General features: G+C 40.8%; 1 protein-coding gene across 1 annotated transcript in view; it reads right to left on the bottom strand.

The window, feature by feature from the left end:
• LOC136882366 (mucin-22) overlaps positions 1 to 17,196 on the bottom strand; it is a 178,108-nt gene extending 160,912 nt beyond the window's left edge. Inside the window, exon 1 of the mRNA XM_067154982.2 lies at positions 17,068 to 17,196. Coding sequence (XP_067011083.2) covers positions 17,068 to 17,122 — 55 coding nt within the window. The 5' untranslated portion in view covers positions 17,123 to 17,196. The remainder of the gene's footprint in view (positions 1 to 17,067) is intronic.
• Positions 17,197 to 20,253: the final 3,057 nt, after the last annotated feature.

Raw genomic sequence — 20,253 nt, 5'->3', positions numbered from 1 at the left:
CGAACCCGGGCCCCTACGACCAAAGGCCAGCACGCTAACCATTTAGCCGTGGAGCTGGACTGAGGAACAGTTAATAAGTAACGAAAGGGTTACAGTGATGCTGGGAGCTAATATGACGGGAACCGGAAAACTAAAACTTCTAGTACCGAGCTCGATAGCTGCAGTCGCTTAAGTGCGGCCAGTATCCAGTATTCGGGAGACAGTAGGTTCGAACCCCACTGTCGGCAGCCCTGAAAATGGTTTTCCGTGGTTTCCCATTTTCACACCAGGCAAATGCTGGGGCTGTACCTTAATTAAGGCCACGGCCGCTTCCTTCCCACTCCTAGCCCTTTCCTGCCCCATCGTCGCCATAAGACCTATCTGTGTCGGTGCGACGTAAAGCAACTAGCAAAAAAAAAAAAAAAAAAAAAATCTTCTAGTGATCGGAAAATCGGCGAAGCCTCGCTGTTTCTCGGGTGGGAATTAATTACCGGACACGTACGAAACCAGTGCTGGATGAAGGTGTTTGGGGGCCCTGGGCTATTTAAAAATGTGGGGCCCCTTCTTCGTAACATCACGTAAGACTAGCATACTGAAGTCGTTATAGAACTACTTGCACTTAAATTAATGAATAGGGAAGTATTGAAATAGACTACAATCTTTCTATATTTTTCATGTTAATATTTCATAATGCCAAAACATATTTTACATTTGTCTCATCATCACTATCAAATCGACATACAAAACACAACTTACGTTTTTTGGCACCACTAGGATATTTTCTATCCATTTTACAAAAACATTACAGTTGTAACTTAAGAAGGGTTCAATAATAATCAGAGGTGAACTGGAAGTTCTCTTCCTGATGCAAAGATATAGTATAACATGCGCATTCCACCGTGCTTCCCCTGTCCCCTCCCGCTCACTTTCTAGACCTTTTCACCCCCTTCACCCTCTGACCGTACTCGCAAGCTGCCAGATTTAAATTGTCGTCAGCAATAACCTTTACAATAATTAGAGTGCGTAAGTAGCGAGGATTCGTAGACTTGATTCTAGCAATGATGAAATATTAACGCGGACAGCTGATAAGAAGGAAGGAAGAGCGCGTGTTCGATATTTTGCGAGCGTAAATATTCATATACATGCACGGAGGTGGAGCAGCAGGTCTTTTTAATACAATTTTAGGTTCAGCCAAAAGCCGGGGCCCCTTGGCACGCGGGGCCCGGGGCTGCAGCCCCTTTAGCCCCCCTCTTAATCCGGCCCTGTACGAAACCAACCCCTGAAGTCGCGGATGACAAGCTCCATTTACGAATCTCGGCTGCGTGGTATTGACGAGAAGTTTCAACGTGAAGGGAGGAAAAGGTAACAGTAATAAGCAGAAGAGACTAACGGATTTTTTCCAAAGGTGTTAACCGAGGTATGTTTCTTCTTTCACTACTGTATGTCTTAAAATTTACTATAATAAGGGTTATAACTAAAGTGATGCTCTAAAATAGAGCTTGTTTGTATATTTTTAAATACTCTTCAAAATAATGTACTCAGCATAAGCGCATAGATACATATGATGCGCTATACATGCCCACAAACGGTATTCACTATATTGCGAAATTTCGATAGCTCGAAATAAAATTTAGCTCCCGAGGTGATTCGAGATATCGATGTTCCACCGCACTTACACTCCATCAACAGTACTAATTAAAACTGAGAGGACTTGGAGATCTTAACTGATCATCCAAGGTAGTTTCAAACGGAAACAATTCCCTTGTGAACAGTTCTTCTGAGCAGGTCTGGTGACGTGAGCGCAGTATTTATAATCCTCCTCCACAGGCACTTTTTAGAATAATGCAGCGCTAAAAATAGAGGAAACATTTCAAGATGCAGGGAGCTGCAAACACGGACGTACCTCTTCATTTAAATACTGTATCTGAAATGTAGTAACTGTCAGGACGAACGGTGCCGAGCGAGGATGACCGCGCTTGGGTTGCAACTGGTGATGGGATAATCGAATACTTTTAATAATCGAATAAGCTCCATCCGATTATCTAAATAATCGAATGAGTTTCAATTGTATCGCATAGAATACTCGGATGCGTCATGAATCAATTTTTCGGTTTAAGTGTGTTGGATGGATAATCGATTGAGATAAACGAATAGATGAACTCTTATGAAAAATAGAAATATGCCTTTTTCCAAACGTATCTCCAAATGTTGAAACTCTCTGCCGGGCCGAGTGGCCCAATTCAAAATGGCTCCTGTTAAGTTTGTCGTGTTAGTGCTACCTGTAATCTTATCCCTCTGTAGTTCAAATGCCAGTGTTGAAGATAAGACTGTTACCACTGCTAGAACTGAAAGGTGCAAGGGTTGCCGTCTAAATCGTCCGCCTGATGTGAAAAAGTTCATTTTTGAGGACGTTCCATTATTTAAGGATGTGACTTTCAAACCAATTCCTGGAGCCTCTCCAGAGCTGATACTTCTCAACAAATTCAATCAGGAATTGGAACGAATTGACCTGGCCCCTCTTTCTCGCAAAGATTGCAATGCTCTACTGATCGATCGAGGTTTCCAGAGGAAGGAGGGACAAGAAACTGCCCATCATGTTGACTTTTGACGAGAGCAAGAGTGTAGTCATAACATTTGAAATGGTCTTCTTCATCTTCATTAATTGCCCAAATCTGTACATTCCTAGGTAGTGCAGCCAAGAAATTAATTGCCATAATTCCACTGGGTAGTAACATCACAAATATGGCCTGCTGTACTTAAATGTGTTTGTTTTGTAGACTGAAGTAGAAATGGTGGTTGTATTTACAAATTATGTGGAGAATGTTCTTCGAAACACTGTGAGTGCTTCATTTGGCGTTGGTGATGGTTAGCTGGGATTTTATAACATAATGGAGTTCTTGGCCTATCCTTCCCTATGTAGATCATATTGCAAGTGAATTGGTTATCCTGCTTCAAGTTACTTTATAATGTGGACTAAAAGAGAAACATTGATCTAAGGAAAATATATATCATTTATACTTGATTGGAATATGCACTTTTCCCAGAGAAATCTTGTCACAAAAGTGAGATTGTGTCGTAGAATTCAGACACACAGGACCTGTTTTCAAACTTAAATTCTTCTTCTTCTTCTTGCGTTCCGGCTTTCTAAAAAAAAAAAAAAAGTGGTTCAGACGGTTGAGGCGCTGGCCTTCTGACCCCAACTTGGCAGGTTCGATCCTGGCTCAGTCCGATGGTATTTGAAGGTGCTCAAATACGACAGCCTCGTGTCGGTAGATTTACTGACACGTAAAAGAACTCCTGTGGGACTAAATTCCGGCACCTCGGCGTCTCCGAAAACCGGAAAAAGTAGTTAGTGCAACGTAAAGGAAATAACATTATTATTAAATGTTGAAATTAAATGAGTGAATTAACTGTGTTAATGACAACACTTTTCATTCTATTATTTCGAAAGCATTCACTATTCAATTGCCTCAATCATTCGAATGGAGTAAAGCAAAGCCAAGTCATCTTCGTACAGGCATGAAGGCCCTTGGAGGGGTGGAAGGTAAAAGCTTTCACTATCCGTAACCTCGGCACTTGATGGGGTAGAGTGGTTAGCTCTACGCCCGGCCGCCTTTGCCCCCGAGGAATTAACCTGGTACTCATTTTTGGTGTAGGCTGAGTGAACCTCAGGGCCTTGTGCACCTCCGGAAGTGGAAATCTCGCTTCTTAAATTTTACGACTTCTTGACGCGGATTTGAACCCACATCCTTCCGGGCGAACCGAGCACGCCTTTACCGCCTCGGCCAGGCAGCCCCTCATTCGAATGGATGAAGAAATTCACTGTTCGATTGCCTCATTGATTCTAATGGAGTTTCAGGTCGATAATAAAAAATTAATCGAATGGAAAAAATATTCACTGTTCGATTGCCTCATTCATTCTAATGAATAATCGAAAAATAATCGAATGGAAATATAATCGAATAAAATGAAATAATCGAATAAGCGATTATTTTGTATTCGATTATCCCATCACTAGTTGCAACCCCACTGTAGTCAGCCCTCAAGATGTTTTTCTGTGGTTTCCCATTTTCACACCAGGCAAAATGCTGGAGGTGTACCCTAATTAAAGCCATCGTGGCGTCGCTCAAAACTTAGATGTGTTAATGAGAAGTAAAAGAATGAATTCCGCAGCAATGATGTCCGGATCCATTGCTGAATGGCTCAGATGTGTGTCCCATCCTCGCAGACGCGTCAACACGAAAAACCTGCACCAGAACTAAATGAAATGAAATGGCGCATTGCTTTTAGTGCCGGGATGTGTCCAAGGACTTCGGCTCGCCAGGAGCAGGTCTTTTGATTTGACTCCCGTAGGCGACCTGTGCGTCGTGATGATACGACACATACACCCAGTTCCAATGGAATTAACCAATTATGGTTAAGGGATCACTGTGACCAAAGGCCAGCACGCTAACCATTTAGCCATGGAGACGGACCACCAGAACTCTCCGAAGGCCACACGCCATAATATGTTATATATTTTGTTACGGACTGTCCGTGGCTCACAGAGGAATAGGAAGCACCTGGGTTCAAAGGCTGGAATTACTTAGAGTAGCGTTTAACATAACAAGTTTGAACATTTTATTTCTTTGCTTTCTTAAAATTGAGAGATAGAAAATCTGAATGAATAACAAAACAATAGAACAGGTTAATAATGAGCTCGTTAACTGTAACAATATCTGGGACTTAGAAGTCCTGAAATAAGGTAGAAAACTTGAGATAATTAGGCCTACCAAGTCGTTAAAATTACATGGAGAAGAGCATTATTGCTCCGGACAGGTACAATACACAGGAGTCTGAGCTCCAAAATGCAAGAGTCTAGCCTCGGGGAGGCAATCAGTTTCGCATGACGCACTAATATTGCACTAGGCAACCCATCGGGTGACCCCACTTAAAAGTTTTCATCATTGCTAAACAATAATAGTAGGCATTGTTCCCAAAGGGAACTAAAACGAACAATAGTTACCTTATGAATAATACAGGATAAACAGGCGCAGAATTACCCATACTACATTATTTGAATTTACGATGACAGGCTTCGTAAGTTAAGTTACGACATGAGTTGTTTTCCCCTGTTGTGCAGTTCTTTTATCCCCACGTGATGTATTTAAACCATTTCTGCATTTCTCCGCTTTCAGTAAAACAGCGATAACTGCTAAATCAGTCATGTAAATGACGTACAGTATTGTAAAGGATATGTTTATTTTACAGGGGCGGTGCGTGGTATTGTTGCATGGTTGTACAACTCCCAGTAATTTTGCACTTCATGTGTTGTCTTTTCTTCTAATGTTTTAGTTTAATAAACCTAACATGTATTCGAAAACATGTTAAAATCAACCATCTTCAGTCGTTCGCTGTACTAATGCTTCGTAATGGACCAACAAACGCTGCCGGCTTCGAATCAAACTTAGGGGGTTTGCTTTCCTACGGCAACTCTCTAGCGGACAGCGCGGCGCAATGCACCTCAGCAGGGACGAGCCTAAGCCCGCATAGCTTCAGGTAGCACGCTCGCCAATATCGGTCTCAGGGAGTTGCACGAGACTAGTAAGTCCCCTACCGAGAAACAGTTCCAAATGTCCCCGTTAGATTGCGCCACTCTGCGGAGATTACTTCATTCCTACTTTCTCTCCTCTCGCAAAGGTAATTAATTTCAAATTTTTTTAATTTACAAATTTCATTTACATTGCACCAACGCATATAGGTCTTATGGTGACGATGGGATACAAGTTTGAGGGAAGCGACCGTGGCTTTGATTAAGGCACAGCCACAGCATTTGCCTGGTATGAAAATGGGAAACCGCGGAAAACCATCTTCAGGGCTTCCGACAGTGGTATTCGAACCCCACTATACTTCGAATGCAAGCTCCCAACTATGAGACCCTAACCGCACGGCCAACTTGCTGGGTAATTTCTCTTCCACGCCATACCAGACCACCCACAATATTACCAACATCTTGCTTCAATGAAAAACAGGGCGGCAAATTTTCAATTCAAGTGAGGCAAAAGTAACTGTGCCAGGCTGAGTGGCTCAGACGGTTGAGGCGCTGGCCTTCTGACCCCTACGTGGCAGGTTCGATCCTAGCTCAGTCCGGTGGTATTTGAAGGTGCTCAAATAAATCAGCCTCGTGTCAGTAGATTTACTGGCATGTAAAATAACTCCGGCACCTCGGCGTCTCCGAAAACCGTAAAAAGTCGTTAGTGGGACGTAAAGCCAATACGTTATTATTAACAGTAACTATAGTTACATTGTATAATAAGCCTCTTATTTCCTGGGTTGTAATTGCCAGATATATTACAGTTTTATTAGGAATGTAGTTCATTACTTAACGATAAGAGTTTCTTGTTATTTCTGTAAGCTATAAAAATGTGGCACTGAAAATATTTGTGCAACACCCAGCTTCAGATACCACCAGCCGCCACTGTTATTTTAATAAGATTATTGATGAGAATATATATAATGCATTTTCAATAGCGTTACGTGATTAATCTTAAAATTTAGTTTCCAGTTTTAAGGTTGTTTGTAAATTGCAAACTGCGAACACAAGGAATGTTACTGAGCGGTCCTTTTATTTACATTTTTGTAGAGCTTTGTATGCTCAATTATTGAACTGATACTTGTGGTTCATTGTTGATCGTTTAGGTAACAAAGCCAAGAAATCGCTGGAATGGTTGGTTTTTTTTTTTCTTTCTTTCTCTTTGCCCTCTTTCACTAAAATTGTCAGGACTTCGTTTGTTTGTGTCGTAGATTAGTGTATTATGCAGCGCTGAAAAGCTGTTGGGTGGTTGCTGAAACAAGCACAGACTGAGTCGTACTGAGAACCTTATTATTATGATAATGTACAGAGACTCCGTGGCTCAGGCGGCAGCGCGCTGGACAAAGCGGAGGTGGGACAGGTTTTTCTCCGGGTACTCCGGTTTTCCCTGTCATCTTTCATTCCAGCAACAATCTCTAATATAATTTCATTTCATCTGTCAGTCATTAATCATTGCCCCAGAGGAGTGAGACACGCTTCGGCAGCCGGCACAATTCCTGTCCTCGCCGCACGATGGGGCTTCATCCATTCCATTCCTGACCCGGTTACTGACTGGAAGTTATTATGCACAGATTTTGCTAACGTTTCTCCACGTTACAGCAGTGACAGACAAATGGTAAACATTTACGTCCCACTAACTAATTTTACGGTTTTCGGAGACGCCGAGGTGCCGGAGTTTACTCCAGCAGGAGTTCCTTTTTGTGCCAGTAAATCTACCGACACGAGGCTGACGTATCTGAGCACCTTCAAATACCACGGGACTGAACCAGAATCGAACCTGACAAATTGGGGTCAGAAGCCCTAAGCCCTTCCTTCCACTCCTAGGCTCTTTCCTCTCCCACCGTCGCCATAAGACCAATCTGTGTCAATGCGACGTACGGTAAAGCAAAATTGTAAATAATAATAATAATAATAATAATAATAATAATAATAATAATAATAATAATAATAATAAAAATCTCCAAATTTTTCAGTCAGGTTATGTCTTTTGTCTGTTAAAATCACACTCACGGATGTTAGAGGGGCATAGGAAAATTTACCTACACTTTTCAGTTAAATTTCAGTAGGTTAAGTCTACTTTTCCACTATCAATGATCTAATGAAATGTCGTATGGCTTTTAGTGCCGGGATATCCCATAACGGGTTCGGCTCGCCAGGTGCAGGTCTTTCTACGTGACTCCCTTAGGCGACCTGCGCGTCGTGATAAGGATGAAATGATTATGAGACAGCACGTACACCCAGCCCCCGTACCATTGGAATTAACCAATTAAGGTTAAAATCCCCGACCCGGCCGGGAATCGAACCCAGGACTCTCTGAACCGAAGGCCAGTACGTTGATCGTTCAGCCAACGACCCTTTTCAGCACTGAATAACCTGGATTCTTCTGCAGTACACTAGCCCACTTATCCATATTTTATCCCCTACCTATTGAACACTGAAGTTTATAAACACTTCAGTCAGTTTAAACTTACATTTTCATTAGATGAATTGAAAATTTTGCCTTCATTATAGACATTTTAGGCACTAAAATAGTAAAATAAGCTCTAAATGTCAAAATAGGCATTTTAGGGCGCTATAAAACTCTATAAATGTAAGGGATTTATCATGAAACGTCAACATGTTATTTCTTAAGGATCGAAATAGGCATTTGCCTTAAAATTCTGTATCTAGCAGACCCAGAATTTGCCTGGTGTGAAAATGGGAAACCACGGAAAATCACCTTCCGGACTTCCGACAGTGGGGTTCGAACCCGCTATCTCCCGGATGCAAGCTCACAGCTGCTCTCCTTCTCTCCCCCGTACTGCATCCTCGGAGGAAGCTATTTCCATCTGGCACGTGTTTACGTAACTGTCCACTATTTTCAGATCTGAATGCGTGTTTATGATCAGCGAGTGGAGAAAGCTAACGACATTCCTCCAGCTTTCTCAACAAATACGGGTCTCGTTAATTCGACATTCAAAAAGTTTTCCACATACAGTACGTCGTTCACTGACAGATGAATTACGTGAGAATATCCTGATAACCCACCGCTTAATCCTATTGAATAATAATAATTAGGGCTCAGATGTTTAGGAAAAGTCATATTTTTTCTTTGTCTCTATTTTCTTGTCTGATTTGATTTTGATGCAAATCAGGTGATTATAGTCACAATTACGTGATTTTTATTTGTCGTATAAATGCATATTTTGGCTATTTTTTGTCACAAGGTCATATTTTGAGCTATTTTCATAGAAACGTCATATTTTGGTCATATTTCGGCGGTTGAATGACAGCTGTAGCTGTGCAAAATCATCTTCAACTTTCCGAATGAGAACTAGTATTTACAAAACTGCTTTTCCGTATCACATCTGTAGTTAATACAAAAGGAATACTCTGCCTCTTCTGTCAAGATTACGTAGGAATTGTTTTCCTACAGTTTGTCAGAAAGTCTGGCATTATATTAAGTCGAACTTTGGAATTATATCTAGTGCAATTACTCGTTTAGAAGCTGCTAGCTTAGAAATTCATGCAAGTATTGAAATTGTGAGAAGTGTTGTGAACTTTCACCACAACAATCACGTGGAATAGTTGGCGTCAGTGTAAAATGGAAACTGTAAAATGTGCTTAATCGAAGTGACGGTTTCTGCTGTGTGTGCAAGATAAATGATGTTCTTAGAGGAGAAAATACCAGTATATTTCAAGATGAGTTTATACTCAACAACAGTGATTTAACATTATTTAAATATGCACCAATAACGTCTTGCGACGTAGAAAGGGGCTTCTCTTCTTACAAGAATGTGTTAAGTGATAATCGGAGGTCTTTTGCGCCTGATGCTTTGAAGATGAATCTTGTCATACACTTCAATACCACCCGCGGAGAAGAATAAAAACGTGATGCGAGTTTGCACTACATGCCGAGCCGTCCTATCATGATGTATCGAAAGACATCTGCTTAATTCGTTTCGTGGTGCTCAATTTACACTTTAACGCGTTTGAGAAATATTAATGTAATCCGGGCTTCAACGTTCCAAAATATTAAAAAAAATTGATTGATTTCTATTTTTCTTCGTATTTCAAACCACCAATGAAGGGTACAAACATGTTTTGACCTTTAAAATGTTGTGTGATCTGACAATCTTAGCGAACTTAGTACTTGATAGGTACGTATTCACAAATGTTTGATAAGTGAATCGAGGACAATAGACTGTGAATAACTGCTAAACATGTATATTCAGAAAATTAATATGAAAGTAGTAATAAAGAATTTAGTTAACAAATATGTATCAAAGGAATTGCCGTTTCGATTTATAACTTATTTTAAAATGGCCATATTTTATTTAGATTAATCCTTTTCGGGTCATATTTTGTAATTTTTATGTCATATTTCGTCACTTTTAAGGTCATATTTCAGTCACTTTTGAGGTCATATTTCGTCACTTTTAAGGTCATATTTCGTCACTTTTAAGCGTCATTTCGTCACTTTTGAGGTCATATTTCGTCACTTTTAATGTCATATTTCGTCACTTTTGAGGTCATATTTCGTCACTTTTGATTTGAGGTCATATTTCGTCACTTTTGAAGTCATATTTCGTCACTTTTGAGGTCACATTTCACATTTCGTCACTTTTGAGGTCATATTTCGTCACTTTTGAGGTCATATTTCGTCACTTTTAAGGTCACATTTCGTCACTTTTGAGGTCACATTTCGTCACGTCACTTTTGAGGTCATATTTCGTCACTTTTGAAGTCATATTTCGTCACTTTTGGGGTCATATTTCGTCACTTTTGAGGTCATATTTCGTCACTTTTGAGGTCACATTTCGTCACGTCACTTTTGAGGTCATATTTCGTCATTTTTGAAGTCATATTTCGTCACTTTTGAGGTCATATTTCGTCACTTTTAAGGTCATATTTCGTCACTTTTAATGTCACATTTCGTCACTTTTGAGGTCACATTTCGTCACTTTTGAAGTCATATTTCGTCACTTTTGGGGTCATATTTCGTCACTTTTGAGGTCATATTTCGTCACTTTTGAGGTCATATTTCGTCACGTTTAAGGTCATATTTCGTCACTTTTGAGGTCTTATTTGCTTGCTTATTTGGGCTATTTTTATGTCTTAAACATCCGAGGCCTAATAAACAAACTTCTTCTCATCTACAAACACCATTCTACACTACCAACCAACACATGCCTCTACTTAGGGCATCCTGCCGTAAAACTAGGCCATTCCAGATCTCAAGGCCAGGAGGCAGAAGGAGAAGAAGAAGAAGAAGAGAATGCTCTGAAAAGTAAGTGATGTCGACGGGTATCAACCGACACAACTTCAACAATTTCAACGAAAACTATTTCAATTCCTTTTAATATTAGACTAAGCGGAATGTTTCGAGCTGGTCGGTGGAGAGATGGCGCGGGATAACATTAGTAGTCGAATAAGCTTGAATCTAGTTTTTTAAAAGTAGTAAAGATCATAACATAAAGGTGGAATTCGAGAGGACAAATCACGGCAAATATTCGTTTATGGGAAGAGGAGTTAGGGATTGAAATAATTTACTAAGGGAGATGTTCAATTAAATTTCCTACTTGTCTGAAATAATTTAAGAAAATATTGTGTAAAAAAGTGGTAGGGAATCTGACACCTAGGTGACTGCCCTAAATGGAGATCATTTTTGTTCGAGTCATCAGGCCATGGACTGGTTTGATACAGCTCTCTACGCCACCCTATCATGTGCTACTACATCCTACATCTGCTTGTCATATTCATACCTTGGTCTACCTCTACTGTTCTTACCGCCTACACTTCCCTCAAAAAAACAACTGAACAAGTCCTGGGTGTCTTTAGATGTGCCCTATCATTCTATCTCTTCTTCTAGTCAAATTTAGCCAAATCGATCTCCTTTCACCAATTCGATTCAGAATCTATCCATCTCACCTTCAGCATTCTTCTGTAACACCACATTCCAAAAGCTTCTATTCTCTTTCTTTCTGAGCTCGTTATAGTCCATCTTCCACTTGCCACGCTCCAAACGAAAGTCTTCAGAAACATTTTTCTAATTCCTATATCAATGTTCGAAGTGAGCACATTTCTTTTCTTAAGAAAGCTCTTCCTTGCTTGTGCTAGTCTGCATTTAATGTCCTCCTTACTTCTGCCATCGCTAGTTATTTTACTACCCATATAACAATATTCATTTACTACCTTTCAGATTTAATTTCCTAATCTAATATTACCTGTATTGCCTAACTTCGTTCCACTGCACCCCATTACTTTAGTTTTGGACTTATTTTCATCTTCTACTCCTTACCTAAGACTCCGTCCATACCATTCAGTATCTTCTCGAAATCTTTTGCAGTCTCAGATAAAATTACAATATAATCGACATTATCATCATTAACTGACTGTATTCGTCTTGTTTTTTAACCGAAAGTCGGGCATTTTCAAACAGAATGTCCTGCATTTGAAAATGATGACATGGTAACTCTTATCAGACTGCTGTGGTCTAGTTAGAAACACAATAGGCCTACATCATTGGTGGTGAGGGAAAGTACAACTAGGCTACCAACGCTTACGAAAACAGAAAAACAGGAAGGGCGTCCCAAACCTAATGTCGTCGCGGTCGGAATAGAACAAAAGTTCACCAAGGGATATCAGACAATAAAAGCGAGGAGCTCGACTGATCTAGAGCTCTCGTGGAAATTGTGTTCAGAGATACGTGTACACATAACGAAGGAACATGGCTACGAGATGTAAATGACGCAGTCGAGTCATGACCAATACTGACGTCACAAGAGGGCACACACAGGTTAGGAGGTAGTGCAAGAAAATTAACAGCACGACGTCTAACCAATGACCAGTTCACCATTTATTTCCCTGTAAACGGTGACTTTCTTAAACACATCATAAAATGCGCAAGGGCGATAAGGAAAATAATATCAACGTATGCCCTCGATTTCTATAAATTATATTTGTACTAAAGTGGCATTTCATCCAGCTTGAATAAAGTTATTTATAGCCTAAACTGTAGTGCTTTATTCCCAGACTTCACATACCAATTTTCATTAAATCCTGTTCATCCTATTTCTCGTGGCTCGGCATTGATATGGACTTAGCAACAAAAATCGAAATTCATGAATATCTTTATCATAAACAGTACGGTAAAATGAATACGACATAAACTATCGGAAATTTAATTCTATACAACTTTAGTTATATAGTATTTATCGATAGGTCCACTAATAACATAGATTTTTGTAAAGTGAATTTTAGGCTTTCCCCTAAACTACAGTTTCACTCAGCGTGAAATAAATTATTTATAGCATAGATTTCCGTGGTTCAAATCACGGTCACGCCATGTGAGACTTGTGCTGGACAAAGTGGAGGCGGGACAGGTTTTTCTCCGGGTACTCGGGTTTTCCCTGTCATCTTTCATTCCAGCAACACTTTCCAATATCATTTCATTTCATCTGTCAGTTATTAATCATTGTCCCAGTGGAGTGCGACAGGCTTCGGCAACCGGCACGATTCCTATCCTCGCCGCTAGATGGGGGCTTCATTAGCCTAACTCCATTCCTGACCCGGTCGAATGACTGGAAATAGGCTGTGGATTTTCAATATAGCCTAGATTACAGTGTCTCATTCGTGGACTTTATATACCGATTTTCATTGAATTCTCTTCAGCCACTTTCTCGTGATGCGCGTACTGTGTAGAGATGAGAAGAATGGGGCATGTGGCCTGCAAGCACGAACTTCCTGTTCTGCTCAGACAGATCGGCTCTTATCTGCTACACGAAAACATTGACTCATACATTGCAGTTTGCTGGATTACAACTGACAAGAGCGAAGAGCTGCCAGTAGAAGATAATATAAAGTCTCCTGGGTAGTAGAGGAGTTACTATGGTAACCATTGCGTCACTGGCTCTGCTGGTGAAAACCCCTTCGCCCCGTACCTCACCGGGCACGTGCATTCTTCTAATCTCCCAACAATACATCCATTCAGACAGAGATAACGAAAAATTAAAAAGTGCATGTCCTTGTTACTGAGGACATGGCAGATACAAAACTAACATTCTTTTTAAATTCGGTGCATTGTGCAGACAAAACTCTTCTTTTATATAAATAGATGTGCGTGTTTTGTACCGCTTCTTGACTGAATGTTTAGCGTCGAGACCCTCGATTAACAAGAATCCGAGGTTCGATTCCCGGCCTTGAGGGTTTGGTAAATTCCTCTCGGTGTTTGAATTTGTCCCAATAAACTCCCCATCACGTTCAGATAGAACATACTACATGAAGCAGGGCTAGGCTCAGGAAGACCATCCGGTCGTAGTGTGTGCATCGACGATCCCACCAGGATGTGAGAACAGCGGAGGAAGATTATTATTGTTTTTTACTATTTGTTTTACGTTACACCGATGGTGACAATGGAGTAAGACAGATCGTAGCCTTACTTAAGGTATACCCCCAGAATTTACCTGCTCTGATAAAACCGTCTTCAGGAGTGTCGACAGTGGGGTTCGAACCCACCATCTTCCAAATACAACCTGACAGGCAGATGAAGCAGAGGTTTACCCCGGAAAACAGGACATAGGCACACTAAAAGTAGCTAGCAGATCGGTTTCTTTTCTTTCTTTCTTTCTTTCTTAATTTGTTTACCCTCCAGGGTTGGTTTCTCCCTCAGACTCAGCGAGGGATCCCACCTCTACCGCCTCAAAGGGCAGTGTCCTGGAGCGTGGAGCGTGAGACATTGGGTCGGGGGGGGGGGGGGGGTAACAGTACCTCGCCCAAGCGGCCTCACCTGCTATGCTGAACAGGGGCCTTGGTGGGGGATGGGAAGAGGGAAGGAAGCGGCCGTGGCCTTAAATGAAGCAATTTGCCTGGAGGAGAAGTGGGAAACCACGGAAAACCACTTCCACGATGGCTGAGGTGGGAATCTAACCCACCTCTAATCAGTTGACCTCCCGAGGCTGAGTGGACCCCGTTCCAGCCCTCGTACCACTTTTCAAATTTCGTGGCAGAGCCGGGAATCGAACTGGGGCCTCCAGGGGTGGCAGCTAATCACACTAACCACTACACCACAGAGGCGAACAGATCGGTTTCATTTGGTTTATAAGTAGAGATTAACAGAGCTGACTTCTTATTTGGTATGAACAATATGAAGAACGAGACAACAGACGAGTGATTTCACTAACACCATAGAGACACTTGAAGTCTAGCGACGTATCTTTGGTGGTACGAAGATAAGATCGTAACAAGTCCGGTGGTGGTGAAGCTTACTCACTGATGACTCGCGATTGAAAGGGGAGGATCATGAAAGTTGGGGAAAAATCAACATATCGAAAATGTGAGAAATTACGTTCTCTTTTATATATACTCCTTGCCATGTAAACTTATATACTTAAGGGTACAACCGTACTATTTCTCCCCTGTTAATACTTAAAGTTATTTTCTAACTCTTTTTTTGCTAATGGCTTTACGTCGCACCGACACAGATAGGTCTTATGGAGACGATGGGATAGGAAAGGCCTAGGAGTTGGTAGGAGGCGGCCGTGGCCTTCATTAAGGTACAGCCCCAGCATTTGCCTAGTGTGAAAATGGGAAACCACGGAAAACCATCTTCAGGGCTGCCGACAGTGGGATTCGAACCCACTATCTCCCGGATGCAAGCTCACAGCCGCGTGCCCCTAACCGCACGGCCAACTCGCCCGGTTTTTCTAACTCTTGGGTTCGATTCAGTGTTTCAGGGGGTCTTCAACGCTATGTGTCAGTTTTCACTGAAACTCTCGCGGCTGTAGGCTAACAGAGCCTCACACACACAGCAAATGTCCTTTCTACCTCAGCTGAAATCACGAAAATATTTGAAATATACAACATCGCTAAACCACTGTCATCTCCTGCCTCCAGTGAGAACTGAATTCTTCAAACAGGACCTTGCATATGGAGCAGATGATTGCAATTCTTCGTAGGGGTGATTGGTCTTCTCCTTCACATAAGGATGGATGTTAAAAAGGAAATACTGAACGTGGAGAAAAACTATTCAAATATATTCAAAACATAGCAAAAGAATGTACAATAAATATGAAATATTAATGGAAATTAAAATAAAAGCAAAACCATGCGATTAATGACCATTTCTGGATAAAATATCTTCGAAATGGAAACAAAAACATTCTATACGTACAAAGATGCAAGATAGCCTAACAAACACGTATTAAAATATTCCATGTCCGCCTCTGTGGTGTAGTGGTTAGTGTGATTAGCTGCCACCCCCGGAGGCGCGGGTTCGATTCCCGGCTCTGTCACGAAATTTGAAAAGTGGCACGAGGGCTGAAACGGGGTCCACTCTCAGCCTCGGGAGGTCATCTGAGTAGAGGAGGGTTCGATTCCCACCTCAGCCATCCTGGAAGTGGTTTTCCGTGGTTTCCCACTTCTCCTCCAGGCAAATGCCGGGATGGTACCTAACTTAAGGCCACGGCCGCTTCCTTCCCTCTTCCTTGTCTATCCCTTCCAATCTTCCCATCCCCCACCAAGGCCGCTGTTCAGCATAGCGAGGTACTGTCACTCTCCCCAGTTGTATCCTCCGACCCAGAGTCTGAAGCTCCAGGACACTGCCTTGAGGCGGTAGAGGTGGGATCCCTCGCTGAGTCCGAGGAAAAAGCCAACCCTGGAGGGTAAGCAGATTAAGAAGAAAATATTCCATTTATCATGAAACAAATAGCCTAAATACTACAGCAGCTACGTTTCTATTGTTATCAGAAAAAAAAAATAGCTACAAGCTTCATTAAAATCTAGCCCTACAATGTCCTAAAACTTCACGATAACATTACAATGACTGTGTGCTTTTTATTTGTCATCTCCACGATATATCCTTGCTGCTACTAACTCGTACACGGCAGCTAGTTCATTAATGAAGTGTCCTAAATACACAAAGACGGGTACTGTGGATTACTATTATTATTATTATTATTATTATTATTATTATTATTATTATTATTATTATTATTATTGGGTTTCACTAGTCCAATGCTCGGAATATCGAGACAACAGTCGACTACTGCACACCTGTCACGCAACCTCGCTCCACTGAATGACCAATCCACTCCGGGCGCAGATTCTTATTTCTCGACACCTCTACATTCAATATTGTTCACTGAGAACCGTGAACTAAAAACACAACATTTACAAGATAATGAGCCAGTTATTCTATCTCGTTACAAGTACCAATAAATATTTTCATTCGGAGACAATATTGTTCGAATTATTAAAAGAATATAAACAGGTGTTATAAAAACGCGTAATATTAACCACAGCACCGACTACTGGGAGGTTTCGCCTTTCTGTCCAAACAATGTACAAAGCCAAATTCCCTACCAAACATTTTACATCTTTTTTTAAATCGTTTTCGCTGTTGCTCAGGGGGCTTTGGCACGGAATTGAGCCTCAGGCGTCAGAAGTTCCACACGTACCGGACCTCGTTTGATTAGTTTGTTGCAGAAGTAAAGAATCTGGTACTTTTAGCATGTTCTTTAAACAACAATGTGACTTACGGACAGCTGTGAGGAGGATCGCTAGGAGGCAGCAGCACCGCACGGTAATATCCATGGCTCAAGCACACGACGTCCTCCAACCACACTCACTATCTGACTGTCGGAGCGCGCTCACAGCTGTTCTACCTGGACAGCCCACCATGACGTCATTCCCCCACTCCATATACTTGAGTGCAATTATAGATACATTAAAAACTTGCTAAGCAGATTTACCCATATCGCGGAACATATAATATACGTCCACGAAATGTCAGATTTGTTGATTCAACGAGACGTGTTTGGATACTCACAAACGTGTGCAACAATGTTGGAAACAATGCTGCATGCAGTGACGTCAGATCATGCTTCCTCGATTTTAGCCTTTCGCCTGCTTTCAATGGCATATTTAGAATTCTCATGCTCTCTTGTCAGACAGAACCTACCCGTTGTTCCTGTTTGTATCTGGTAAGCGCTCGGTTGGCAGTTGCTGTGGAACGCGCGCTTCACACGTATTTCCTTGAGGGTTATAAAACTACAGAAGTTTCGAAATTAAGAAGTAATAACGAAATTTATCAGAACATAGAAAACATATCTATAACAGTACAGAAGAGGAGACTCCTATTGTTTTGGACATATTTACAGAATGGACGACAATAGATTAAATAAAAACATCTTCGCGTATCTTTGGAAGAAAAAGTAAACAACCAGCTGGATTCAAGAGATCAAGAAAGACTTGGAAAGAAACAACATCAGAGAAGAAGAAGTAATGGACAAAAAATGTTCAGGAAGAAAGTTTTAAAGATGGAAGGATTCCAAGGGAGGCAGGCAAAGAAAACCGGCACAAAATGCTCTGAAGAAAGAAAAAACATAGTGAAACAATGAAGGAATACTGGAAGAAACAACAACAAAGGATGAAGAATTGAAATTGGAACGTGGTCCCTAGTATGCCCTAACGCAAGAATAAGAAGAAAATTCTATATAACTTCTCTCGTAGAAAACTGAATTTAAGCGAGGCTTTATTTTGTGTTAGTATTTTGGGTCTATCGGATAAAATATACCCAATCTCCGTGCTGAAACACCGGATCCCGTGAGATCTCCGAAGTTAAGCAAAATTGGGCGTGGTCAAGATTTGGATGGGTTGCCACGCGCTGTTAGTGGGGGGTAAGGGGATTAAGGGGCGGAAAGGAACTGGCCACTCTACCGTACGTAAACTCCGGCTCAGACACACCTCTGCGGAGGTTCAGACCTACCTTCGGGCAGAATAGACCCTTACATTTCCTCAATCAATCAATGATTTACATTTACCTATCCAAAGCTTTTGATAGGGTAGATCATGGGAGATTACTGACGAAAATGAAGCCTATTGGACTAGACAAAAGAAGAGTTGAACGGATGGATACATTTCTAGAAAATATAACTCAGAGAATTAGAGTAGGTGAAGTGTTATCTGATCTCGCAATGATTAGAAGGGGTGGGGGTGGAGTCCCGCAGGGCGCTATCATTGGACCTTTATGTTTTCTTATATATAATAAATGATATGAGTAAAGAACTGGAATCACAGCTAAGGCTTTTTGCGGATGATGTTATACTGTATAGAGTAGTAAATGAGTTGCAGGATTGTGAGCGGCTGCAGTGGAACTTTAAACAACGCAGTGAGATGGACAGCAGACAATGGTATGAATGGGATGAAAAGTCAAGTTGTAAGTTTCACCAAGAAGAAAAGTCCTCTCAGTTTTAATTATCAATTAATCAATCAATCAATCAATCAATCAATCAATCAATCAATCAATCAATCAATCAATCAATCTCTGCATTTAGGGCGGTCGCCCAGGTGGCAGATTCCCTATCAAGTGTTTACCGAGCTTTTTCTTAAATATTGCCCCTTTGATAGGAATAATGCACAGATTAAGATACAGTAATTTTTCTCACCAACAACTGAAGGGTATATATTATGCAATGATCCACCCACATCTAACATACACAAACTTTATTTGGGGAATATGTAGAAAGATTACATTAATAATTTGGAAATCCTACAAAAAAGAGCCATCAAAATCAGGTATGGATTCCCCTTCCTCAAACCGTCACATGAAGTTTTTTCAGAGTCACATATTCTGCCATTCCATAAACAAATTGCATTTTCAACAGCAGTCTTTATGTATAAGCTAGACAGGAAATTAACCCATTCTACTGTTAACTTCTCCCATTTTAGTGAAATTCATGGATATGAAACTAGAGGATCATTAAGGATATATCCCTCTCACTCTAATTCAGTAAAGTATGGAGTGAAAGGCATAGAAACATCAATGTTTAGGGAATACAATGTGTTGCCTCCTGTTATAAATAACTCTAAATCGGTTATGTTTTAAGAAAAAACTGAAGGAATACAGTATTACTCTTATACAGATATCTTAATAATTATAATCTCTGTATAATTTGCTTTATTTAATGCAATAATATCTATATTGTCCATATTTAATATATTACAGCCATGCAATATCTGAATATACTTATGAAAAACTATGATCCTACCATGTAAAAAAAAAAAAAAGGGGCAATGTGTTAGTTATCCAAAAATGTACTTGTCACTTTACAGAAAAAGCTATTGTATGTAATTATTGTGTCGCCTTAAAAAAGTATGTACTGTATTGTCCCTATCACGAGCCAGAGGCTCATGGGACCTTTTGTCACCAATAAATAAAACTTGGAAATTTATCGAACATCCCTTATTACTCGTCCTATAATTGAATATTTGCCCCAATCTGTCCTCTTGAAATCCAACTTTATCTTCATATTGTGATTTCTTTTCTACTTTTAAAACCTCCACTCAAGCTTATTCTTCTACTAATGTCATTCCACGCTAACTCACCACCGACAGCTCGAGACATACCACATAGTTGAGCATCTCGTCTCCTTAACTCCCAAGTCTTCCCGCCCGAAAGTTTGCAACATTTTAGTAACACTATTCCTTTGTCGGAAATCACCCAGAACAAATCGTGCTGCTTTTCTTTGATTTTTTCCCAGTTCTCGTATCAAGTAGTCCTGGTGAGGGTACCATACACTGGGTCTATTATTGTGTTAACGGGGTGATAGTACCTCATGGGGAACAATGTAAGTACCTAGGTGTTAATATGAGGAATGATCTTCACTTGGGTAATCTTATTAACGAAGTAGTTAAAAGAAAGGTTACAGATCTCTTCAATGGTC

Source organism: Anabrus simplex, chromosome 10, assembly GCF_040414725.1.
Source record: "Anabrus simplex isolate iqAnaSimp1 chromosome 10, ASM4041472v1, whole genome shotgun sequence".
Taxonomy (NCBI): domain Eukaryota; kingdom Metazoa; phylum Arthropoda; class Insecta; order Orthoptera; family Tettigoniidae; genus Anabrus; species Anabrus simplex.
This window is presented reverse-complemented; position numbering and strand designations above follow the sequence as displayed.